The sequence below is a fragment of the Nestor notabilis genome, unplaced genomic scaffold (genome assembly GCF_000696875.1).
Source record: "Nestor notabilis isolate BGI_N333 unplaced genomic scaffold, ASM69687v1 scaffold25752, whole genome shotgun sequence".
NCBI classification, from domain to species: Eukaryota; Metazoa; Chordata; class Aves; order Psittaciformes; family Psittacidae; genus Nestor; species Nestor notabilis.
This window is the reverse complement of record NW_009919090.1, coordinates 15681-36861: the sequence shown is the minus strand read 5'-3', so window position 1 is coordinate 36861 and position 21181 is coordinate 15681. Positions and strand designations below refer to the sequence as shown.

Genomic DNA, 21181 nt, shown 5'->3' with positions numbered 1-21181 from the left:
AACATCTCCCCAGCCAGCCCTAGCCTGTGTTCTGGAAATTGGTAGAGGAATGGGAATGTATTTTACTACAACTACTATACTGGTAGAGACCCAGTGGGTAGCTGATTATTTTACCCTTAACAGTCAAGATAAAAGAAATTAAAAAGGTAAATGGTCAGCACAGATTCTGATTTTATTTTTAAATTCTTAACTTTTTAATGATCTAATACCTCATCATCTAACTCTGAATGAACATAGGTGTTGCACAGTGAGCTCCTCTGCCTGGAGCTGGCTGCCAGTGGTGCGTAGCATTTCTCTTCAGGCCTCTCTTCCAAAAAAGTTCCAAAAAATGTTGGAGAGCAGTGCAGGGGCAGTGAGTAGAGGGCAAGAGGATCTACCTCACTGAGGGGAGAGCTGGAGGCAGTAGATAAGGGAACATCAGATTTCATGGTTGAGAAAATAAATGTTTTCCTTGGAAAATGTCCATTGAAAAAGAAGGTGGAATTGGGATATAGAAATAGATCCTTAAGTACCATGCACTAGCCTTGCTTCCTTAAGAGCTTGATCCAAACCAAGAAATGCTGAAAAAGTTAAAATAAAACTAGGACAGTTTTTAGGCTTGTGTTGTATGTTGCCAGATACTAGAAAGTGGTCTTAAGTCTCTAGATTAATAAAGTTACTTGTTTTGCATAATTGTGAATTACGTGTATTGTACGTAGTAAGTCTGTTAAAAAGGGTGAAGTGCAGTGTAATTTTTGGATTAAATTTTGCCTTTGAATGTTTGAAGCTCATTATAGGGAAGCACGTTGTGTATTCTGGGAAGAAATTTGACCCTGTTATTATGAACTGGTCTTTCACAAAGCTGATACAGGAGTGCCTTAAATTTCCTGTTGTAATACCCCATTTAAAGTTACTCTTCCAGCAAAACAGGTGGAATTCCTCATTGTCAGAGGCAGAGGAAGGCAAGGTCAGATGTTTAAGTATAGCTAGTCAGACTAGGTAGCCCCTGTATAATCTTTGAGGATGGAGGGGACACGTTCATATATACCAGTTCTTCGTTAGAATGACAGTATTCCTAAGCTCACTCTGTAGGTGGTGTATTTATGGTGGAGACACTCCTGTGTTTGGCCTTCACGAGGGTAATGCCTACTTGTTGAGTTAAAGCAGTCAGAATAGGAATACAGCCAGTGTTACAAACTGAAGGATAATCTGTTCTAAACTTTGTTTGCCTTCAAGGACAAAAATACAGTATTAATGTCAATCCTCTAATGCTTGTCCACTAATCACTGCCTGGTCCTGTGTCTGTAATAGGGAAACCAAGAAATGTAACACAACTGTGTGATGGTGGGTCCTGGAGGCAGCATGTGCCCTCTCTGGTGATGGGCTTTCCCCATCCCTGTGGCATCCCTGAGCCAGGGCTGCCAGGATGTTCACATGGGAGTGGTGATCCAAGAAATGCAAACGGATTCCTGCAAGGAGATAGAGCTGTTCTTCCCTCTGGCTCTGGGGGCTTCATAAAAACTCTCCACTGGGAGAGAGACACAGCAAGCATTGGCCAATAGTGCTTTTTCTTTTCCTTTATTTTTAAGAAATCCTGCCAATCTTCAGCCTCCTAACTTCAGTGGTACCAAGATTTCTGAGATTTCAGATATCGGTATCAGACCACTTGTGTTGATTTAACAAATATGTGACACCGACTTGAAGTCCAGATGTGGTCAGTGGCTTTTCATATGTCTGATGATTACGTAGAAAATATTTTGTTGTTTGAATCATAACACATGCAAATAAAGAATAGCTTTTTTTTCCTTAGCAATAGATTTTGCTTTTCAAGGTCTTTGGATATTGGAAGTGCATGTATGGATAATGGATAAGTCTAATGGATAAGTACCCCTTGTGCTTTTTCTTTTGATGTTGCTTGGTAACAGTGCTGCCAGGCGCTAATAAAGTTGCTGTAATAAGCAATTAAGTGGGATTACCATTTCCCTGTGCACTTACCTCATGCTGTATACAATTACTGAGGTCAGTCTAGGTCACTCCAGCCGAGTAATAGTTGTCATTGGGATTTTGGGTGACAAGGGGCAGGGAGAGAGCATGCCCAGCCCTATCAGCTAGTCTAGGTATTCCATTTGGTGTTCTAACTCAGGGCAGATGTGCAAAACACTTTTTACGTGGCTAAACCTTGCCATGCCTGCTCACAGCTTTTCATTTTGAGCTTTTAAAAAGTATTTTGGGTCTTGGTTTTGAATAACTACAAGGTGATGCCATCTGTGAGTGGTAAAGCCATGGATTAATTTTATTTAACTTGCGCAAAGAAAAGATTTATACTGTCTTCTGGGGATTCACTCTATGGGGTTTGGTTGTGGGGTTTGTTTTTTTGTTAAAATTTGTCTCGTCTCATTGAAGACTTCCCTTGAGTAAGTACAGGCAGGCAGGCAGCTGTACTCTGTGCTAGACGTACAAGCCAAGATTCGGTTGTTCTTTTCCACTTAGTGACCAAAGATAAAAGGTGTTTGCAGGGGATGGGAGGTGTAGACGAAGAGTTCTGACTCTTCAGTGGGAGTTGAATCCTTTTTATTGTATTCTCACAGGTGCTGAGGAACCTGAAAAGTTACTCTTGCTGTCAAAAAAAGGATGAAGTAAAGCTGGGAGATGTCTTTTTTTGACTTTACAGTGGAGGAGAAATTTAAAATACAAGAATTTACTTCCCTGCAACTAGAAGTAGGGCAGTATTGGGCTCCTTAATTTGTGTCCACAAAAGCCTTCTGTCTTAACAACCCTATGATTACTACAGGTGCTTTTTAAAGGTGAAGGATGGTGCTCACAAAAAGCTGTGAGAAAGTGGCAATAGGATACATCCCCGTCCCTGAGGGTGCGTTGGGTCAGTGTGTCTTAGCGCTGTAGCATGGACATGCTGCCTCCTGATTTTAAGTTCAGTGTTATTTCAGAGTCTTGTTATTTCTATAAATAGCCATTTCTTTGGTCAGCTATTTTTTAACTGAATAGTTTGCAGAAAGACTCTGAAAATCATGTATGCCAGGAATAATTAGGATTAATTTTCTGCAAACCTGGATTTTGTAGAATCCTTTTAACCCGAGCAGGATACTGCTCCAGTTAAAAGCAGTACAGGCACAAGGGTCTGGTCTGCCACGTGTGCCATTAACATTTTCCTGCAAAACTAGTTTCAATTCCCTCATTTTAACTGATCTCGTTCAGGAGTGAAAGAAAGGGGCATGTGGTTAGGGCTCTCACAGGCTGGGGTGTTGCAGGAGTATAGAATCTGGGAAGCAGCAAACAGGACAGGCAGTGCACGGGTACAGTACAGGCCTCCTGCAGATGAGTCGATGTTTCTTAGCACTTCCATTATCTTGTGCTTTAGAACGGGGAATGATTTAAAAATGGTATAATTAATACCTGGTGCAAAAAGATGGTGTTCGTTGCCTACCACTGTGCTTTGTGGGGGAAAAGGAAAGGCTTTCAGAGCTGCTTCTGTGGCTTTCCTGTTACACACCGGAATAAAAGCTGTGAATCCCTAAGTAAACAAAGAGCAATGAGATTTAAAAGGGGGTTTTGATGCTTAAACAAATGCAACACAGCATAATGAATCCTTATTAAAGGATCTTTATTCCAACGCACACAAGCAACTTCTAAAGGCGCTGTTGATCTTCCTTGTTTCTTCAGAGTGTGTCTCTACCTCATGCCTAGCATGTTAATGTAACGGAAGCTAATAAATACATGCGGGGTGCCAGTCTGCCCTCTACATCTGTCTTGTGCTATTCTTTGTCTTATCTGGAAGGCAACATGTTACTTCGAGACTAGGTTTCACCCTCTACCCTTGCAGTGTGTGTGCTGTCTGAGTGACACAAGTGCCCAGACATGAGTGTGGCTTGGTCCGTCCTGGAGGAGAGCGCCAGAGATGGGATCCCCTGTCAAAAAACAGGGTATCCATGGTTTATTTGTTATTCCCTTGTTCAATGTCAGCATATTATAGCAAAGTATACTTTGAGAAATAAATATTCAAATATAACACATTTATTAGCCTATTAGTTTTTTTAATGTAGTGTCTTGCCCTTACTTTACTAAATCCTGATCTAGAGGCTTTGGTATTTATTTAAGTCAGTATATGCACTTAAGGCAGCAGAGTACCTTGAAGTAAAAGGCTAAGTCTGGATCTCCAAACTGGAATACAGGAACGCAACTTCACCTACTGACACCTAAACTTTGGCCCTAGTGGAATTGAAAACTAAATTAAAAACAAGAACAGCAAAACCAAACCTACTAATTTTGAAAAAGCAAAGTACATAAGTTTTGGATGTTTAATTATATTTTTGTGACATTTTGTGGCGTTACATTGTAATGGGTTTAGGCAGCCATAGTAGAAACTGGAATGCTATAGTAGTGTATGAAGAATATATTCCTACTACTCTAAAATAGTTTCTTAAGTGATTTGTTTTTTTCTGCTTCCCTGTAGATTAAAGCAAAAAATTATGACAAAGTGGAAAAGGTGAGTCCTATCAATATATGTAATATATCCATAGAAAGAACACATATCTTGTGATTAAGCTAAAGCAGATTGGAAAGAACTATAGTGTTGCTGAATGCTCTATTAAAAAACACAGCTAAACATCACTAAAATCGATTTGTTGTTGCTACTAAGCTGTAATCAGTGAAATGTGCAGAGGGCTTTCTCTGCTTAATTCTCTCCAGTTCCCTTGCATAGCACAGATATGCTTTAGTCCAAAGGATGAGTAGTTTAACTTACTCTTTCTTACAACTGTCACTCATAATTACAAAGATTATTTTAATTCATACTGTATAGCTTTGAAAGTAGAAACCTGATTTCTGTATTTGGAATCCTGATCACATCTTCTTGATGTATTAAACAGTTATTTCAGCGATGCCTTATGAAGGTTTTACACATTGATTTATGGAAATGTTACCTTTCCTATGTACGAGAAACCAAGGGGAAGCTCCCCAGTTACAAGTAAGTTAACAGACTTGCTCTGAATTATTTTAGTTTTATGGTGAATATTGACTAGGGGGTGGGGAGGAACCTGGGTGGCAAACCTGCCTGGAGATCTTCAGGTAGAGTGTTGGGGGGATAATATATAATTTGCATTTAGAAAACATTAAAGTTTCTTTACTTGAGCTTGCTGGATAAAATTGCTTCCATAGTCTGGATCCATATAACAAGGTGGGAGAGACAAGAGCGAGGAATAGCTGGCATATCCATGCTGGTTCCCTGCAGATGAGATCAGTGCTTGAGCCAGTCTGAAACACACTTATTCCTTAGTCGGGTCCTTTTTCTGTCCTTCCCCTTATTGTCCTGTTTAGAGTCTTTACAAAAACTCAGCACCGATTCTATATTTGACTAACAATAGCAGTTAGTTAAGTGATTAGAGAAGGTTTCAGAATGCATAAACAGGCATAAAAAAAATCAAGGCGTCAAAATTTTAGGGTACAATAATCTTCATCCCTTTTCAGTTCTACATTGTGCTTGTTTTTGATAGTGTTTGAGGTATTTAAAAATAGCAGGACCTCTCAGAATCTATAAATGGTTTCTTCCCCAGCCCACCATAATTTCTTTGTACTATAAGTGGCAAGGTAACTATTGCACTAACAGAGAGAAAAAGAAGGGGTTTTTACATTTATTTTTACAAGACTGTTTTGAAACAATTGAAAAAGTATCAGCACACACACACACACACCCCTCCCCAAACTTTTAATCTAATTGAAATTTCCTCTGTTTTTCCTGGAGGTATGGTCAAGGAGGTAGCAAGGTACTGAAAGATGTTTGAGTAAAAGAAACTGAGAGAAAAGTGGGAGAGAGAAAAAGCTGTTTTCATTGAAACTTGACCAAGGAAATACTCTGTGAATGTTTTAATGTGGCAGAAAATACTTTGGATTTGGGGGGATAAGAAATAATGTGAGAAATTTTGGTCAGTTTCCACACAGGGGAAACCACAGCCTTGTGTGTCCTTGCAGAATTGCAACAGGGTTTGGGGAATTTGGAGGAAAAAAGAAGCCATGGGTACATCTGTCAGCTGAGACGATGTAAAGAGCAGTTGGTTACTGTCTTCTCAGCTTCACATAGTATACGTGCATTTCCGCTTACTTGAGGGACCGGGTCTAAGGAGCTGTTAGTGTGCTACATTGCCACCAATAGATCTATACCGTTTTCTTCAATTAAAAATGAATAAATGCAGAATTTAAAGCTGCCTGAATGCCAGTTTTTACTCTCAGCTATTGTATGATACTTTTCATGCCTCAAAGTTTGGCTAGAATTTGCTGCACAAAAGAAAGCTCTTAAATAAAGATTTTTTTAAACTACTAAACGCTTGCTCTATGGTCTTTGTGGTTTGTTTTTTTTTCCTCAGAGAAAAAATGGCTCAGGCATATGATTTTGCTCTGGATAAGATTGGCATGGAAATCATGTCATACCAGGTATGTTTTTTTATCAAAACACGTTTCTAACTTTATAGCAAGTACAATTAAACATTGGTTTCATTATATTTTTTTCTCACATAGATCTGGGTGGATTACATCAATTTTTTGAAGGGCGTGTAAGTACCTTAAAAGACTTTCTTGAAGCTCAGTTACTGTAATGTTGATGTTCATACTAGTTATGATCTGTAATAGCTGACGTTCATCTCTTTCCCCACTATTTAGAGAAGCAGTAGGATCTTACGCAGAAAACCAGAGGATAACAGCTGTCCGTAGGGTTTACCAGCGTGGTTGCGTGAATCCAATGATAAACATAGAACAGCTCTGGAGAGATTATAACAAATACGAAGAGGTAATCAAGAACATGATCTTTTTCTTTTTTGTGTGACATTAAGAAAGAAATAATAATTGTATACTCAATTATGGAACCCAAACTCTGTCCGCTAAATAATTATGCATAAAAGAGATGACCAGCAGTATAAACACGGTTTGAGTGTGCAGTGTGTGCCAAGACCTGTGCCAAAACTTTACAGGTACCTGAGTGAATCTTTAATTTGTTATAAACACTTTCCATGGGATACATTTAACTGGCCCGTTTCCCTGCTGGCCTGGTGGATTTGCTAGTGAATTAGAAATCACTAATGGGTCAGTGATGGAGAATATATTTAATGGAAGCTAGAGCAAATCAGCTGGCAGTGAGGGCTTGCTTCCCGAAGGAGGCACTCCCCTCCTTCAGTTACAGTTGAATGGGATAAAATGGCATTCAGCTGTGATGGTTTGGACTTCCTTCACAGTATTAGGTTACATGAGCTCAAGTACATGTAAAAAGCTCCTCATCATTCTTCTCCTGAAGCCATTACAGCATCAATTCAGGTGAGTCTGCTACCACGTTGTCTTCAGCAAGCATAACCTCAGCTCTGGCCTTGCAGGCCAGTTTGTAGCTGCACATTTGCAGTGTGTTTGTAAACACATTTGGTAACAGCTTGTTCAGTCACCCCAGTCAGCAGAGGTGAGAATGCAGAACCAAGGGCACACGCACTCGTGCTCAGCACTGTCAAGAAGAGATGCTCGCACAGCACTCCCGTGTCCTGCTTATTGAGGCCAGGCTTGCAGGGGCTGGCATGCTATGGGTCAGCTGTGCACTGAGCAGGAAAGAAGGCACAGTTCACTTTTGTTGTTGCTAATTATGCAAGTTGTAGGGTTGGTGACCTCTGATATTAATAGGTGCTTAGCCAGTGGGAGTACCACTGGGCATCTGCAGCCGCAAGCATGTAGTGTAATGCTGAATCCCGTCAGTATTCAGGGGTACCACAGTAACCTGCTGACCACCAGGGAAGGTACCCAGTGACGTGCCTCCTCCTGAGTAGGAAAATGCCCAGTACAACCTTCCTGTAAACCTCTTCCGCTGCCACATAGCAAATGAAGGCTGTCACTGCTGGTTGCTACTACTGCCATTAATATGCAGGGAGACTGCCAAAACGATAGCTGAAACCTGTCCTACATTTGTTCTGTACCTTCTAGTTGAAGCAGCTCTGGCTGACAGCCGTAGTGCACACCCTGGGCTGTTCAGAGGTGCAGTAAGCCAAGGGCCAGTGCTGTGCTTGGACACAGGTTTCTGCACATCCTGCTCTGGCCAGACTGGCCTCAAGCAAAAGAGCTGCTGCTCATGGGTGTGCTGGTGCAGGAAAGGAAATGCTCCTCACCAGAAGGGCTCTGGAGGGGGCACTGATTCCCCACGTCAGTAGCCTAAACAACACAGAGGTCATGTGCAGCTCTCAGCATGAAAGGTTACGGGCATTTTGCTGCAATTAAAATATTTGAGCTTCCCTTTAGCTCAGAGGGTAGCCACCAGGTAGCAATGTCAGCCTGTCAGCCACCGGTATCTTTAATTAGACAAATGGTCAAAAGTGGTAGCACCACTAGTGAGGCAGAGAAGTGACAATCCTTGGCTCACAAAGCTGTGCCTCATGAGGCTGGGAGCACTTCCTGGGAGAACATGCTGTGTCCTCAGTGTGCTCCTGAGTTAAATGGGGCATTGCTGGCTTTGTGTGCTAACTGGCTCAGATAGGTGGCCCGGACAGTGCGAGTCGGGGTGGTACCTCTGCTTCCATAGCGGGTACCTCTGTTCGGAACAGGGCTGAAAGCTGCACTTCCCTTCTCAGAGTCCTGGCAAGCCACACCAGCAAAGTCCACCCAGTCGCAGGCATGAACAGAAGGGTGGTCACTTACCCTGCTGTAAGAGCAGTGCTTTGAGATGTTGGTCATGCCTGGGACCCTGTGAGCAGGCCTTCACTGCTGATGTTCAGCTGTGGGGTGTGCTTGGGGCCTGCCCCAAGTCCCCTGCTCCTCTTGCTCAGCAGCCTGGCAGAGCTCTCGGTATGGCCATGCAGTCCCGGAGGGGTGTCACTTCCTGCAGTGATGGGGCTCAAGCCTCTCTTAGCTGACAAAGGTACGCATATGGCAGGTGTGAAAGCTGTCAGTTACTTCAGGAACGGGGGAGAAGGGGGAGCTTTGAGCTGGGAGGTCAGTCTGTTACTGCTTGTCCAGGAAAACTGAGTTGCTCATACGCTGTCTGAGTCTTCACAGGGCGAGGAGCAAGCAGCAGCAGAGCAGGGAGCTGTGACTGACCAGGCATAGACTGACAGCCTGTGATTGAAAAGGAAAAACGTAAATCACAAATAGTTTCTTTCCACTCTGTACCCCAGCATATTTATGTAAATTTCATTGTGTTTTTGAAAGCTCTTAAGTGAATAAAAATCCACAGGAGTTGCTTTATGTCAGTTGATTTTTAGTAGTGAGTTAATTCTAGTAAGTTCTTGCCCATACATTTATTAGGAGAAATACAGTACCTTTTACAGTCAGTATTCCAAAATAACTTTGTCCTTCTTGCTCACTTTTGCATCCCCTTTAAAGCCATTTTCTGTATGAAATGAGATTCAGTTTTTCTAAAATTAAATTGCACATTCCCAGTTGCTTTTTCCACCCTTCTCCAGGGCATCAATATTCACTTAGCTAAGAAGATGATTGAAGACAGAAGTAGAGATTATATGAATGCACGACGTGTAGCAAAGGTAAAGCCTTCTGTTGACTTTTCTTTGTTCTATTTAATTGTACAAACAAGCATTATAAACTTGGGTCTTATTTTCAAATAAAAGCATGTGTTAGACTAATGAGGTTGCTATGCTATAATATTTGTGTCAGTTTTATAAAGCATAACCTAAAATAAGTGTTTAAAGTGTTTAAATCTGCTGTTAGAAACATTGCTTCTGTTTCAGGAATATGAGACAGTGATGAAAGGTCTGGACCGCAACGCTCCCTCTGTCCCCCCACAAAATACACCCCAAGAGGCTCAGCAGGTAGACATGTGGAAGAAGTACATCCAGTGGGAAAAGAGCAATCCTCTGCGTACAGAAGATCAAACTCTCATAACAAAAAGAGGTAATTTGATATTGTGCTAGAACATGTAAAATTGTATTTCTTAGCTCCACTAATGACCTCCACTGTAACTGATGATGTGATACAGTGTTTGGAGCAGAAGTTGATCACCTTTCTTGAACTGAGGGGTGTTATGGTCATGTGCCAGTGAATATTCACTGGAGCTCAGGAAGTGGTGGATCACAGCCAGATTCTGTGGCTGACGTTCTTGAATGATTTCTGCTGCTTCCTCTAGGGAGGAGACAGGTTTTAGCTGCTGGTTATGATTAATAAAGTTCCTTGCTGTATAAAAGACTGCAGTTGTAATCATTGTATTAAAAGCTATTTAGTGTTAGTATTGTCCGATTTATTTGCTGGGGTTTGTATTTCATACTTCCACTGTGCAAACTGGTACCATTTCTGCCATAATACAAGGAGTATTTCTTATGTTTTTCCCCCAGTTATGTTTGCCTATGAGCAATGCCTTTTGGTTCTGGGACATCACCCAGATATCTGGTATGAAGCTGCACAGTACCTCGAGCAATCTAGTAAACTGCTAGCAGAAAAAGGGGTAAGCAGATTGACACTGGTTTTCTTTCTTACTTCATTCCTTCAACATGGTGTACTGTTCATTTTTCATCAAATACCTAAAAACTAACTAGGGGGGTGTGAAAAACACTTAGCACCATGAGCTGTCCAGGGTTTTAAAATTGGGGCTCTTTTAAGAAATAAAAATATTTGCATTTGAGATAAGAATTATGAAAAACTATTTCAGTGTTGGCCAGGTTTAGGTCTTGGGGAGGGTTTTGGCCTGACTTTATTATTCTTGAAGCACTGGGGAGATGTTATCTCTTTATTGGAGCACTGCATGAAGTTCACGGGGACTTCTCACACACAGAAGATATTCCATAGATTGGCCTTCATTGTCATAGATGCTGAACAATTATATTATACTTATTTTATAACAGGACATGAACAATGCTAAACTTTTCAGTGATGAGGCTGCTAATATTTATGAAAGAGCGATCAGCACTTTATTAAAGAAGAATATGCTTCTTTATTTTGCATATGCAGATTATGAAGAGGTGAGCAAAAATAGTGATGTACTGATGTTAAAACCCAAAGGCATCTCCCGTTCATAATATCATCTATTTGAAACATACTGACTACGCAGAAGTCTACAGAAGTCATTTACTGATTCTTCTAGCCTTAATCTCTTTCAGTGTTTCTGACACAAAATGGAGGAGAAAAGTCCATAGTATGTGTTGCAACATTTTGAAAACCTACTGTCTTTCCACTTAAATATTGGCTGCATTTTTTGAATTGCTCTGAGCTTGAAAGCCCGTTAGATTTGTGTTTACCAGAGCATCGGCTGCCTCGGTTTTAAAATGAGCATAAAGTACACTTTTCCTGTCTAATTCTTGGGGGTTTAGTGTTTGTATGGCTGTGATGGAAGATGGGAGGTATTCTTGAGAAACCTCGTCACCCAGGCTGCCACCTTGCTGCACAGCCTCCCTAATGAGTAATGATGCCTCGACAGGGGTTGGGTTTCCACATGAGCCATCAGGAATAAGGGCCATTTTCCTCTGATCAGGCGAGGACTATGGAGTCCTCTGCAGGATATATTTTGCCCATTTATCATAACATGGAAGCGTCTTTGCAGGAGGATCCTGAAGACAGCAGCAAAAACAACCCCAACAAACCCCAAACCTTTACCCTTGAAAGAAAAGCTTTCCTTGGCTTTCAGTGCAGCCTCTTGAATCCTGAGTGTACTGGCTGTTTAGAGTTTTTAAGGTTGCACAGTACACCTTGGAGGGCTGCAGCTGGCAGGGAACAGAATGGATTATTTGAAATGTGTAGGTTGTAGAGGGAAGAAAGAGGTTTTCCTAGCTCTCTGCGTGTTACTTTTACATAGAGGTAAAGGAAATGGTCTTATTATCCCAAACACCTACGATCCCAGTTCTGCTGCAGTATTACTAAATTAGAAGAAGACTTCAGATACTCTTAGGAAAAGCATGTACATAAGCACTAGTGAGAAATTAATGAGAGAAGTAAAGAAATGACTGCACGAGACAGAAAACGCAGCCAAATAAATGGACTGACATAGTGTTCAACTGGGGGAAAAAAAGGGACCAGAAATATTGCAGGTTCTTCTTCAGATTGATTTTAATAATATTAGTATTACCAAACAGTCTGTATTTCCTTTCTATTTACTTAGAGTCGAATGAAGTATGAGAAAGTACACAGCATATATAACCGGCTCCTGGCTATCGAAGACATTGATCCCACTCTGGTAAGACGACCCATAGCAGTGAGATTTTCCACATCTGCACTCATAGTCACTTGAGCGCACACAAATAATGGGGAAGTCCTTGCAGGAGTTCGTTGGGCCATGGGGGGATGGAGCGGGTGTGCTGAGATGATGGAATTACATCAACATTTCAGCAAATGTGGTGTATTACAGCCTTTAACCCGCTTAGATCCACCACGTCGTGTGTGGTTTTGTCCCCTCTCTTTTGGCAAATCTGTTAAAACAAGCAATGAAGATATAAGATAGTAAAGTTTTCATGATACAGCTTGCAAGAATTAGTGTGTGTTTTGTTGCCTCAAATACAATTGCACTTTGCCTCCCCTTCACTGATTAAAAGCACGTTGCTTTTGCCTGTTGTCCTCCCTACACCGAGATGCATCATCCTGTGTACGTGTGGTTTGCATATAAATTTGTACTGCACCATATGAGTACCAAGGAGTGTTGCTGTAGAGCTGCTTAAGTTCTGTAATAAATAACATTGCCTGTAGTGCCAGCTGCGGTAGCACAGAACAAATGGTGTGAGAAGTGACCTGCCCTCAGAACGTTGTTCAGTTTATAAATAGACACGACAATGCACCAGAAGGAAAAAGAAGGTCTGAACTCTAAAATTAAACAACATGTCAGTGTCAAAGGAAAGGTGTCCATTTACTGGCACTTGCTGGTCATTAAAGACACATCACAATGCTTCCCAAGTGCACGTTTTCTGAGAAACAATGTACCACTCCTGCTGTTTGAAAATGCTCTTACTCGTGGTCTAATTCAGAAGGAGGGAAAGCTAAATCCCAAAGAAATGCAGATCACAAATGGGTCACTGAATTAAACAGCACGCTCGTTATTTCCTTGGTCAGGTATAAATATCTGTAGACAGGAGGATTGTTTCTTTGATTGTATAATGTACAGTAAAATGCTTCATCAGACCTCTTGGCTGTTCTGTAGCCTTTATGGGTGTCTTAACTTCATTGGAAAGTTACAGTTTTTACAGGAAGCCTCTAGCTTCCTGAAGGCACCAGTTTATGTAAATTACATCAATCTTCCCATCCCGTCCTGGTGTATTAACTGTTGGTGTATATAAAACCCTGTGCCTCAGGATTCTAGCAGAACACCACAGAGGCACAACAGAGTCTTGTTTCTGTCATGACTTTTTAGCTGTGTTTTGTGAGTAGATGTTACTTCAGCTGTAGTAAAGAACTCTTATATTCTAGTTTCTTTGTCAGGACTGATGCTATGTAAACATTAATATGCACCTTAGGTCTATATCCAGTATATGAAATTTGCAAGGCGAGCAGAAGGCATAAAATCTGGAAGAATGATATTTAAGAAAGCCAGAGAGGATGCCCGGACCCGCCATCACGTCTACGTGACAGCAGCTTTAATGGAGTATTATTGTAGTAAGGTAATCGTAGATGCTCAATTTGATACTGAAGCAGTGCCAGGAGGATGTGTAGCTCGCTGAAGCCAACAATGTTTTCTTTCTTTAATGTTTGCAGGATAAGTCTGTGGCCTTTAAGATTTTTGAGCTAGGACTGAAAAAATATGGGGACATTCCAGAATATGTACTGGCATATATCGACTACCTTTCTCACCTTAATGGTAAGTTTTAAGCTTTGAGAGGTCCAACGAAGCATTAATCTGTCTTCTCTGTGAGCTTAAAGGTCAAGTATTTTAGTTTTAATTCTTCTTGAAGAGCAGTGAAACCTCTTCATGAAACTCAGCAATTAATTTGAAAACCAAATCTGCTGGTTTGTCCTTACTGAAGTTCCAGAAGTACAATGACATTAGATCTTGATGCTACCAAATACAGGAGAGCGAGCTTTCCAAACTGTAACTCACTACTTGCGCTGCAGCAGTTCGACAGCATCTGTTGTGAACAGTGGGAAGTACACTGAGAAATCTAAATCCTGAGGAAAAAGTTCCATAGGAGGCTAAAATCAGCAGGAGAGGAGTGATGGATTAATTGGTCCTGACTGGCATTAATGTAAACTTGTTCTCCTCAAACAGATGAGATGAGCAGGATGTAAAAGCAATATTGTGAATATCAGTCCTGCTTGGAAGTTGCTGGAGAACTGGTTTGGATGCGAAGAGCAGGGCATGGGCACAGCAGCAGTTGGGCAGGGGGTGGTGGAGGTGGTGAAAGGTGTCTCTGTGGGATTCCCTGGTGCAGGAGTTCACAGTGGTGTCGTAAGAAGCTCTTGTGGGGAGCAGGGGCTGGCAGAGTCCTTCCTGTGGGACTGCCCTGGTCCTCCTTTCATGCGGAGTTAGAGAAGAGCTGTTCATCCCAGGCTCTTCCTCTGCCCAGTCCTGTCTGCCACGTACCCATTAGATTTTCAGGTTCCTTCAGGTGTTTCTCAAGTATTCAGTGCTCTGGCTGGGTATTTATTTGTGACGTTACACAGAGGTGTGGCACTGTCTGGGTTTTATTACAACCCTGCTGGGGTGAGCAGTGGCCGCAGGTAGCTCTGCTGTGGGATCTTCTGGACCTCCCAGTGCATTCTGCAGGCGCCAGGCACATGAATCTCCCTTATCAGACTGCAGCACCTTTGGGTTTTTTCAGGCTCTAAAAGTTTGAACAGATTGAAAGCTTTATTTTTTCCTTCTGTGAGCTATAAACAGCTCTTTTTCAAGTCAAAGCGTATTTAATTTTGCAAGAAATTGTTTTGGTCTACATGAATATTTGCAGTGCCTTCCCATAGATTTCCATTGGGGAAAATTACCTTAAGATTTGCCCGTGTGTTGCTGTGTCTCAGCAACCCAGCTGACTCCGCTGAGGAACAAGAAAATTGGTCTCTGAACTCCTGTAAATGTAAGAAATGGCAAAACACACAGAGAGACAGGGCAGGAGCCAGCAGGTTTAAGACCAAACCCACCAACCAGGTCTCATACTTTTGGGAGGACTTCCAGGGAATATAGAAGTACATTACTATTGCTCTCATTTAAAAAGGGAGTAATAAACTGAAATGCCAAATTTTAAATTACCGAGATAAGCTGCTGTAATTACAGAAAATGGGAAAAAACCCCAGAGATCCTGAAAAAATGCCAAGAAATAGCTGTGCTGTTATAAAAGAACCTGTGTTGGGATGGGTTTGTGGCTACCGACAGAAATAGACTTTCAAATAACAACTTCACAGTAGAATTTAACACGGGCAAAGTTTTCTGTAGGTGTTCAGGCTTTCTTTCTACTTTACTGAGCTTCAAATCCAGGTATCAAAATGTCAGCCTTATATTTAATCCAATGATGTACATTTCTTTGAATGGACATGATTTTAAATTGCCTTTAATATATTTTACTCAGTGTGATTTTTCTTTTTTCTTTCTATTTTTAAAGAGGACAATAATACAAGAGTTTTGTTTGAACGTGTTTTAACTTCAGGGAGCCTTCCACCTGAGAAATCTGGGTACGTCTGCAAAAGCAGTTTCACTACACTAAAAAAGATACATAACCCCTTTCAACTACGAACAACCCAAAGAAATTAGAAACATGAACAGCAGGACAAAATTAGGGGCAGATGTTCCTTCCCCTCTTCATGCTGTGTAAAATAGCAACGACTGTGACAGGTTTGTGGAAGTCCCTATTCCACTTGCAGAGAAATTCATCAATTTATTGACTTTAAAACCTCACTGTTGAGGACAGAGCGCAGAAGCCTCCTGCACAGTAAGGATGCAGTGGTCTGAGCAGGTGGCGTGGCTGATGACGTGTCTCATTCACCAGAGATGCTTCAGGTAGATGGGGAGAGGGAGTCAAAACAACATCATCTCTGTTAGAGCAGGCAAGTCGGGAATTTATTGAGGAAAATCTGAGTTACTCCCAGACAGCTGAGCACAGAACAGGGAAAGACCCAGGGAAGATTCGGATTAACCACTCACCGCCACACTTTCGTTACTACTTGCTAAACTTATTTCTCCGAGAAAATGCTTACCAAACGCCTTGCAGTCCAAGTGTTCACCAGTAGTATTCTGGTAGACACAGGCATCAAAACGAAGGAACAGGACATTGCACTGCTGTGCACATTCACTTTGTACTTCAGTTCGTATCTTTCATGAGAAACATTTCTATGTCCATTTTAAAAGTGAGGAAAAACCTAGAATTTGAAAGGTGAATCTTCTTCAAAGGTGAACTCCAAAGCTAAAATGGAAGTTGAATCAAGTCCAGAAATACGGCCAGGTGTTGCTTAAGGTATAGATGAGATTTTCCACAGAGAAATGAGCAATAACTATATATATTTTGGGCTATGTAAGATTTCGAAGTGCTGCCTGTTGTGCTACAGGGCATTGCTCTTGCCTGCTACACTGTGCTAGTCTGTGCAGATGGACTAAACCACGATCTATATTGAAAAGTCCTTCACACAGCAGGATCAGAGTGAAATTCTGTGTAGCAGGATGAGAGAAGTCTGTCTGAGCATCTTACGTTGGCAGCGACAGCTTACCTCAAAGGCTGAAGTCACACCCGTAGTCCTTCCCATGTCATAACCGAGTCCTTTATGACCCTCTAGATTGAAAGTTTTACAGAAATGGAAGGTAACACATCTTGCAGGTGCATCTGAACAAAGTAACAGAAGTGCTCATGTGTTCCCCAGTTGCCTCCTTGAATCTTCCCTCCCCTGTGCTTTTTAACTGAGCTGAGACCAGTGGTTCTTCCTCCTTCAGCAGCTGTCTGTTTATCTGGTGTTTTACAGGGAAATCTGGGCTCGGTTTTTAGCTTTTGAAAGTAACATTGGTGATCTGGCTAGTATACTGAAAGTGGAAAAACGCAGGTTTACAGCATTCAAGGAAGAATATGAGGGTAAAGAAACAGCTCTGCTGGTAGACAGGTACAAATTCATGGATTTGTACCCCTGCTCTGCTAGTGAACTGAAGGCCCTTGGATATAAGGTAAGTGCATAAGAACACTTAATTGTACTGCTGCTCTTTTCGATCCTGGCAAACTTAAGCAATTTCTTGTTTAGGACTTGCCTAACTTTTTTTCCCTTGATAGAAAAGCAGGTCGAGCAGGCCTGGTGTGTCTCCTCCTCCTTGTCTTGTTGAGCATTGCTGGCCAGAGGCAGAAAGCAGCAAGGAACATGACTATCTTAATGTGTTCATACTTACCTCTCATCTTCCCGCGGAGAGGTCCGTGTGTAAATGCCATCACCGTGCAGCTACAGGCCTCCACTCAACTAAAACCTGAGCTCCTTCAAAAAACAAACTTCTTTTGGATGTTTGTAGGCTCAGGTCATCTGCATGAAAACACTGCTCACTGCATTGAGAACCGTGTTGACCAAACACTGCAGTCCCGGCGGCTGCTGCAGCTGCCTCAGGAGAATTACCAGGCATCGGTGGCTGCCTGCTTTTCTTCAGTTGTTCACCATGGCTAAATACCTTGGTGCTGCTATTCAGAACTGGAAGTCTAGGCCAGACACATGTATCTGCTGGTCTCCCGTCTCCCATTTATTTTAACTACTCTTTTAGTCCTGTGGAAGGCTATAAATAACACGTTGGAAAAACGCTAGGACAGAAGAAAATGTTGATTTTATTATGTTTTTTAAGCGTGATGTAAAGCAGTCTGTCAGACAAACAAAACCAGCGCTGCCGAGGAAGTGCTGTTCCCCACTGGCATGGCCAGAAGAGAGCCTGCATGTCTCAGAGGCATGACGCCTCGGCTTCTGTTCTTCTTACACAGAAAAGTAGTTTTTGACAAATACAGAAGTCATCAAGGTTAGAAAAGCAGCTGAATCGTTGCTCTTCACACAGGCATCAGATAATCTGATGGGGGGAAACAAGACTCACATTGAGCCACTGAATACTTTTAACATGATCAGGACAAAGTTATTTTGAAGTGAGAGTACGTCTTGCTAAATGCCTGTGAGGTGGCGCGTTCCCAAGAGCATTCAGGCCTTGGGCTGATTTCTGTTGCTTGTTAACATGCCAAAATAGAATCCTCTTTGAACTGGTGCTTTGCGTGCCTGCTGACCGCCTTATGCTGTGTGTCTTTTCCAGCTAAAGCAATCTAGGGAATGAAATGAGGGAGAAGGGATAGCTGTGAAGGCCTAGTGGTCTGCACCTGTTCACCTAAATCTTTTAAGCCCAAAAACCAGGAGCCACTCCATAATGACAAACACAGTCCCATTCAGTAACAAAACCAAGTGTTTCCACTCCCAGCTGGGACACTGTAGGACTAAAACGTTTGAGGAAAACATGCAAGTTTTGCCCAGATGGTCTTCTAAGAGGACATGTGAACTTACGGTGAATTGACAGAGTGCAAATAAGCACCTGGTCTAGTTTTGTTCTGTCATTTAAACACGCAGCGTCATCCTGCCAAGCTCAGGGCTCTCATTGGCTTTCACAGGATGTCTCTCGTGCCAAGCTGGCAGCTGTAATTCCAGACCCTGTGGTTGCACCTTCCATCGTGCCTGTTCTCAAAGATGAGGTGGACAGAAAACCCGAATATCCAAAACCAGACACTCAACAAATGATTCCATTTCAGCCACGACACTTAGCACGTAAGTCAGATGGGGTTTTATTTCACCCGGCAGCAAGTTATTAACCTAGCAAAACTAATCACAGACTTTCCTAGTCTTCAGTCACCCAAACATGTACTTAAATTTGAGGCTGTTATTTAATTGGATTGCTAAAGGCAAATATATTTTACTTAATACTAGGGTCACATGGAAATAAGTACAAGTAGTTCGGGGTCTGGTAAATGGTAATAAGCAGTTACACACACTGCTCGTAGACTTCAGATCACTGACTAAACATTACGTAATTAGCAGAGGCAAGTGTGACAGGGTAGTAATTATTTGCATCAAATAATAGTGTTGCTAAAGCAGTTCGGGTCTAGCTGTCTTGCATTGCCTTCATAGCTTTTGCTTTCCTCAGCTCCAGGTTTACATCCCGTCCCAGGCGGTGTGTTTCCTGTTCCACCAGCAGCTGTAGTTCTCATGAAGCTCCTGCCACCTCCTGTTTGCTTTCAGGTTTGTTTTAATGAATTCTCAGCCTGCAGAAGAGATTCTGTTTTGACAGAACCACAGTGTGTATCACCCCACTGAAAATAATCTGTCTTTGTTCTTGGTAACAAATCAGGGTCCCTTTGTTCAAGTGGATGAGCTCATGGAGATATTTAGAAGATGCAAACTGCCAGACAGTAAGTTACTTGTTGGCTCTGGAGTCTGTGATAGTGCTGCCTGTGACTTTGTTTTACAGATGAATGTTGCTGTCTAAAACCCAGACCTCGTTTACAGGTGCATAATTATTATTTAAGAGTGTACTGTTGAATTGGCTGCATTTGTAGGTCGGAATCTACATAGAGACATTTGTACATGTAACTGTGGGAAGATCAAGAAGTCAAAAAGCTGAAAATCACCAGCTTTACTTTAATAACATTCTGGTGGTAACCATGAAAAGAAAGAAATAACGATTTTCAGACTACCCTTTAAAAGCAGCAAGGTGTTATTTGTAGCAGCATTGTGACTGTAGCATTAAATTACACATCTGCAGCACGGGGAGTTCATCGGAAGGCACAACTCTGAACACACGTTGTTGGGGTGCTTGAGAACAACTCAAGGGCAGTGTTTTCTGAGCTTGTACAAAAGAGGTGGAGCTCTGAAACCGTTCCTGGTTTTATGAACCAGGACAGATCCACATTCCAGGCTTCACTTAAACTGTGAGAGGTAACACGCCACTTTCCACCCCCTCTGTTAGTTTCAGGTGCAAAGGACGAGAGAGAAAGCAAGCTGGGAATTAATTTCTTTAAGAGTGAAAATAAAACATCTGTTGAAATTATACATTAAATTTTTGAGGCCCTCTTTGTGGATAAGCAGACACGGACTTCCTGTGTATGCATACCTTCTGATGGATCATGAACTACTTATACTGTTTCCCCAGCAGGCTTTCCTCTTTTATTAAGCTTGCAAATGACCTCAGCCCTTGTGTAAAGGGAGGTCTCGAGCTGAAGCAGCAGCATTTACTTTGTAATTAGTGCTTGCCGTAGCTCGGAGTTTTCCACGGGCAGGACTTAATTCGTAACATCTATGGGAGAACAGGGTAGGAAAATGTCTCATGTTCCGGAACTCTCCACAACGTGTCAATCCTGGCGTCCCTGTTCACGTGCTTATTTCTATTGGAGAAGTCAAGTTTCACAAACGGAATGAATCCTTTTCTCTTTCTGCAGCTGTTGACGAAGCTGTGCGGGTAATTACCGGAGGCCTACCTGAAATAGCTGTGGAAGGCAACGGACCGGTGGAAAACAACGCTATGCTCAACAAGGCTGTTAAGAGGCCACACGAGGATTCTGACGATGATGAGGAGAAAGGATCTGTAGTTCCCCCTGTACACGACATTTACAGAGCACGACAGCAGAAGCGAATCCGGTGAAACAAGGCTGGAGTTCTACTGTGACAGACAAAGACTTGCATTGAGTCCGTCAGTCTCTTACAAGTCAAGCGTTTATAAAAGAGACAGCTGCAAACAAACGTAAATCTTGAAAATGGTTTTGTTACTGTGGTGCCTCTTTTCCCCTATGGTTCTTGATCCTAAACCAGCCAGAACAACCTTAGAATGTGCTCTGAACAAATCAAGGTTTTCAGAACCAGAAGTGCAAAATGTCGAAACTGCGTTTTGTTCTTCAAGGGTGTCCACCTCTACCACTTGAGATCTGGTGGGTTTTCAACAGTTTTATTTTAAAAACTGGATGGCTTATACTTGTGAAGCATTTTTAATTCACATTTTCTGGAAAACAGTTGTTCTCAGTTTGTTCATGTAGTTCCTGCCTTATTGTTCATTTTTATTTATGGCAGAATGTATGGAATCTGTTTTGTAGTTGAAAATGGAAAGAAACATTCCTTTAAAATAAAAGGATATCCATAATGTCATGCCTCATTCTGGTTTTATTCAAACACAACAAGTTACTTCTTAAATATGACTCAGCCATTTCAAAAGCAATGTTAAAGACCATCACAGGAAATTGATCAGAGCATACATATTAGAATTAGCTTTTTTCCATTTTTCTAGAGGATACAGTATACTTTTGCTTTTAATTCCATGACTGTTTGAAGAAGACAGCATCGT

At 41.8% G+C, this 21181-nt stretch overlaps 1 protein-coding gene across 1 annotated transcript in view; it reads left to right on the top strand.

Annotated features, from left to right (window-relative positions):
* The window catches only part of CSTF3 (cleavage stimulation factor, 3' pre-RNA, subunit 3, 77kDa), a 50096-nt gene extending 29116 nt beyond the window's left edge, over nucleotides 1–20980 (top strand). Inside the window, exons 4-21 of the mRNA XM_010010080.1 lie at nucleotides 4448–4480; nucleotides 4863–4960; nucleotides 6354–6420; nucleotides 6505–6539; nucleotides 6646–6772; nucleotides 9414–9491; nucleotides 9696–9858; nucleotides 10296–10405; nucleotides 10803–10919; nucleotides 12053–12127; nucleotides 13395–13538; nucleotides 13633–13735; nucleotides 15468–15537; nucleotides 16816–17011; nucleotides 18465–18618; nucleotides 18995–19089; nucleotides 19199–19259; nucleotides 20286–20980. Of these exons, the coding sequence (XP_010008382.1) occupies nucleotides 4448–4480; nucleotides 4863–4960; nucleotides 6354–6420; nucleotides 6505–6539; nucleotides 6646–6772; nucleotides 9414–9491; nucleotides 9696–9858; nucleotides 10296–10405; nucleotides 10803–10919; nucleotides 12053–12127; nucleotides 13395–13538; nucleotides 13633–13735; nucleotides 15468–15537; nucleotides 16816–17011; nucleotides 18465–18618; nucleotides 18995–19089; nucleotides 19199–19259; nucleotides 20286–20488 (1929 nt within the window). The 3' untranslated portion in view covers nucleotides 20489–20980. The remainder of the gene's footprint in view (nucleotides 1–4447; nucleotides 4481–4862; nucleotides 4961–6353; nucleotides 6421–6504; nucleotides 6540–6645; nucleotides 6773–9413; nucleotides 9492–9695; nucleotides 9859–10295; nucleotides 10406–10802; nucleotides 10920–12052; nucleotides 12128–13394; nucleotides 13539–13632; nucleotides 13736–15467; nucleotides 15538–16815; nucleotides 17012–18464; nucleotides 18619–18994; nucleotides 19090–19198; nucleotides 19260–20285) is intronic.
* The last annotated feature ends 201 nt before the right edge of the window (nucleotides 20981–21181 follow it).